This window comes from Wasmannia auropunctata, unplaced genomic scaffold (genome assembly GCF_000956235.1).
Source record: "Wasmannia auropunctata unplaced genomic scaffold, wasmannia.A_1.0 LD316400.1, whole genome shotgun sequence".
Taxonomy (NCBI): Eukaryota; Metazoa; Arthropoda; class Insecta; order Hymenoptera; family Formicidae; genus Wasmannia; species Wasmannia auropunctata.
Genome location: NW_012046490.1, coordinates 1 through 1168, shown reverse-complemented (window position 1 = coordinate 1168; position 1168 = coordinate 1). Strand labels below are relative to the sequence as shown.

Genomic DNA, 1168 nt, shown 5'->3' with positions numbered 1-1168 from the left:
CGTCCATATAAAAATCTCTTAATATTATTTCGCTTATTTTTGGGTTCTCCAATCGTGACTCGTGTGCTATCTGATGTAAGCATCTTACCGCTAAGAATGGAGCCGATGCGACTCCAAACGTCACGGTGTTTAATACGAACTCCTCAATTTGTGAAGTCGAATCGTTTCTCCACAAAACCCGCTGTAAATTCCGTTGTTTCGGGTCTACGTAAATCTGCCTATACATCTGCTCAACATCTCCCGTGAGTACATATTGATGTTGTCTAAAACGCAAGATAATTTCAAATAATTCTGATTGTATAGTCGGACCGATCCTTAGAATATCATTTAGCGATTTGCCGGTGGTCGTCTTACAGGATGCGTCAAAGACTACTCTTAACTTCGTAGTTGTTCTTTCTTCCTTCACCACGGCGTGATGCGGCAAATAATAAGCTATTTCGTTTGTGGATTCCGCGTTTCTGTGCACCCTTGACATATGTCCTGATTTTAAATATTCCTGTACGCATTCTGTGTAGTGAGTTTTTAATTTCGGGTCTCGATCTAATCTTCGTAATATCGAATGTAGTCGCTTCAATGCAAACTCTCGTGAATCTCCCAAGCAATCGGGTTCCTCTCGGCAGGGAAGGCGCACCACAAATTTCCCGTCGGCCATACGATAATGTGTATCCCGGAATTCTTCTTCGCATAACGATTCCTCTCTTGTTAACTTTGCCTTAATTATCTGCGACGGCCCTTCCTCCACAGTCCAGAAACGTTCGATTTGTTGTAATAACTCTGTATCTCTGATTATCGTACAAAGCGCCGTACTCTTTCCGTTTGATTGGCTACCGATGATGGGTGAGCCTCCTGCCACGATCCATCCAAGCTTTGTTTTCTGCAAAATCGGCAAGCCTCTGCCCAACTTGATTTGTCCGACGCACAACAAATCCCAGAATACTCCTCCTCCTAACAATATATCTATTTCGCCTGGATCGCCGAATTGTTGGTCGGATAACCTTATATTCCTTGGAATGTTTAAGGGGTTACACCACAGTAGAGAGCGAAAATTTAACGTTTTTTTGCGATTTTTTTTTTAATGGAAGGAAAAGTAAAAGGATAATTCTTTTTGAGGATGTTGTTAAGCACGTTTTGAAGTTTTAAAAAAATTTGGTTTATTAAAAAATATGGC

The 1168-nt window shown here is 41.2% G+C and overlaps 1 protein-coding gene across 1 annotated transcript; it reads right to left on the bottom strand.

Moving 5' to 3' along the window:
- Positions 1-88: 88 nt before the first annotated feature.
- On the bottom strand, positions 89-1004 carry LOC105460749 (the record flags this gene model as incomplete). Its single annotated transcript, XM_011707248.1, has 1 exon — positions 89-1004. A coding segment is annotated over one exon (916 nt), but the record flags the coding sequence as incomplete, so codon positions are not given.
- Between the last annotated feature and the right edge of the window lie 164 nt (positions 1005-1168).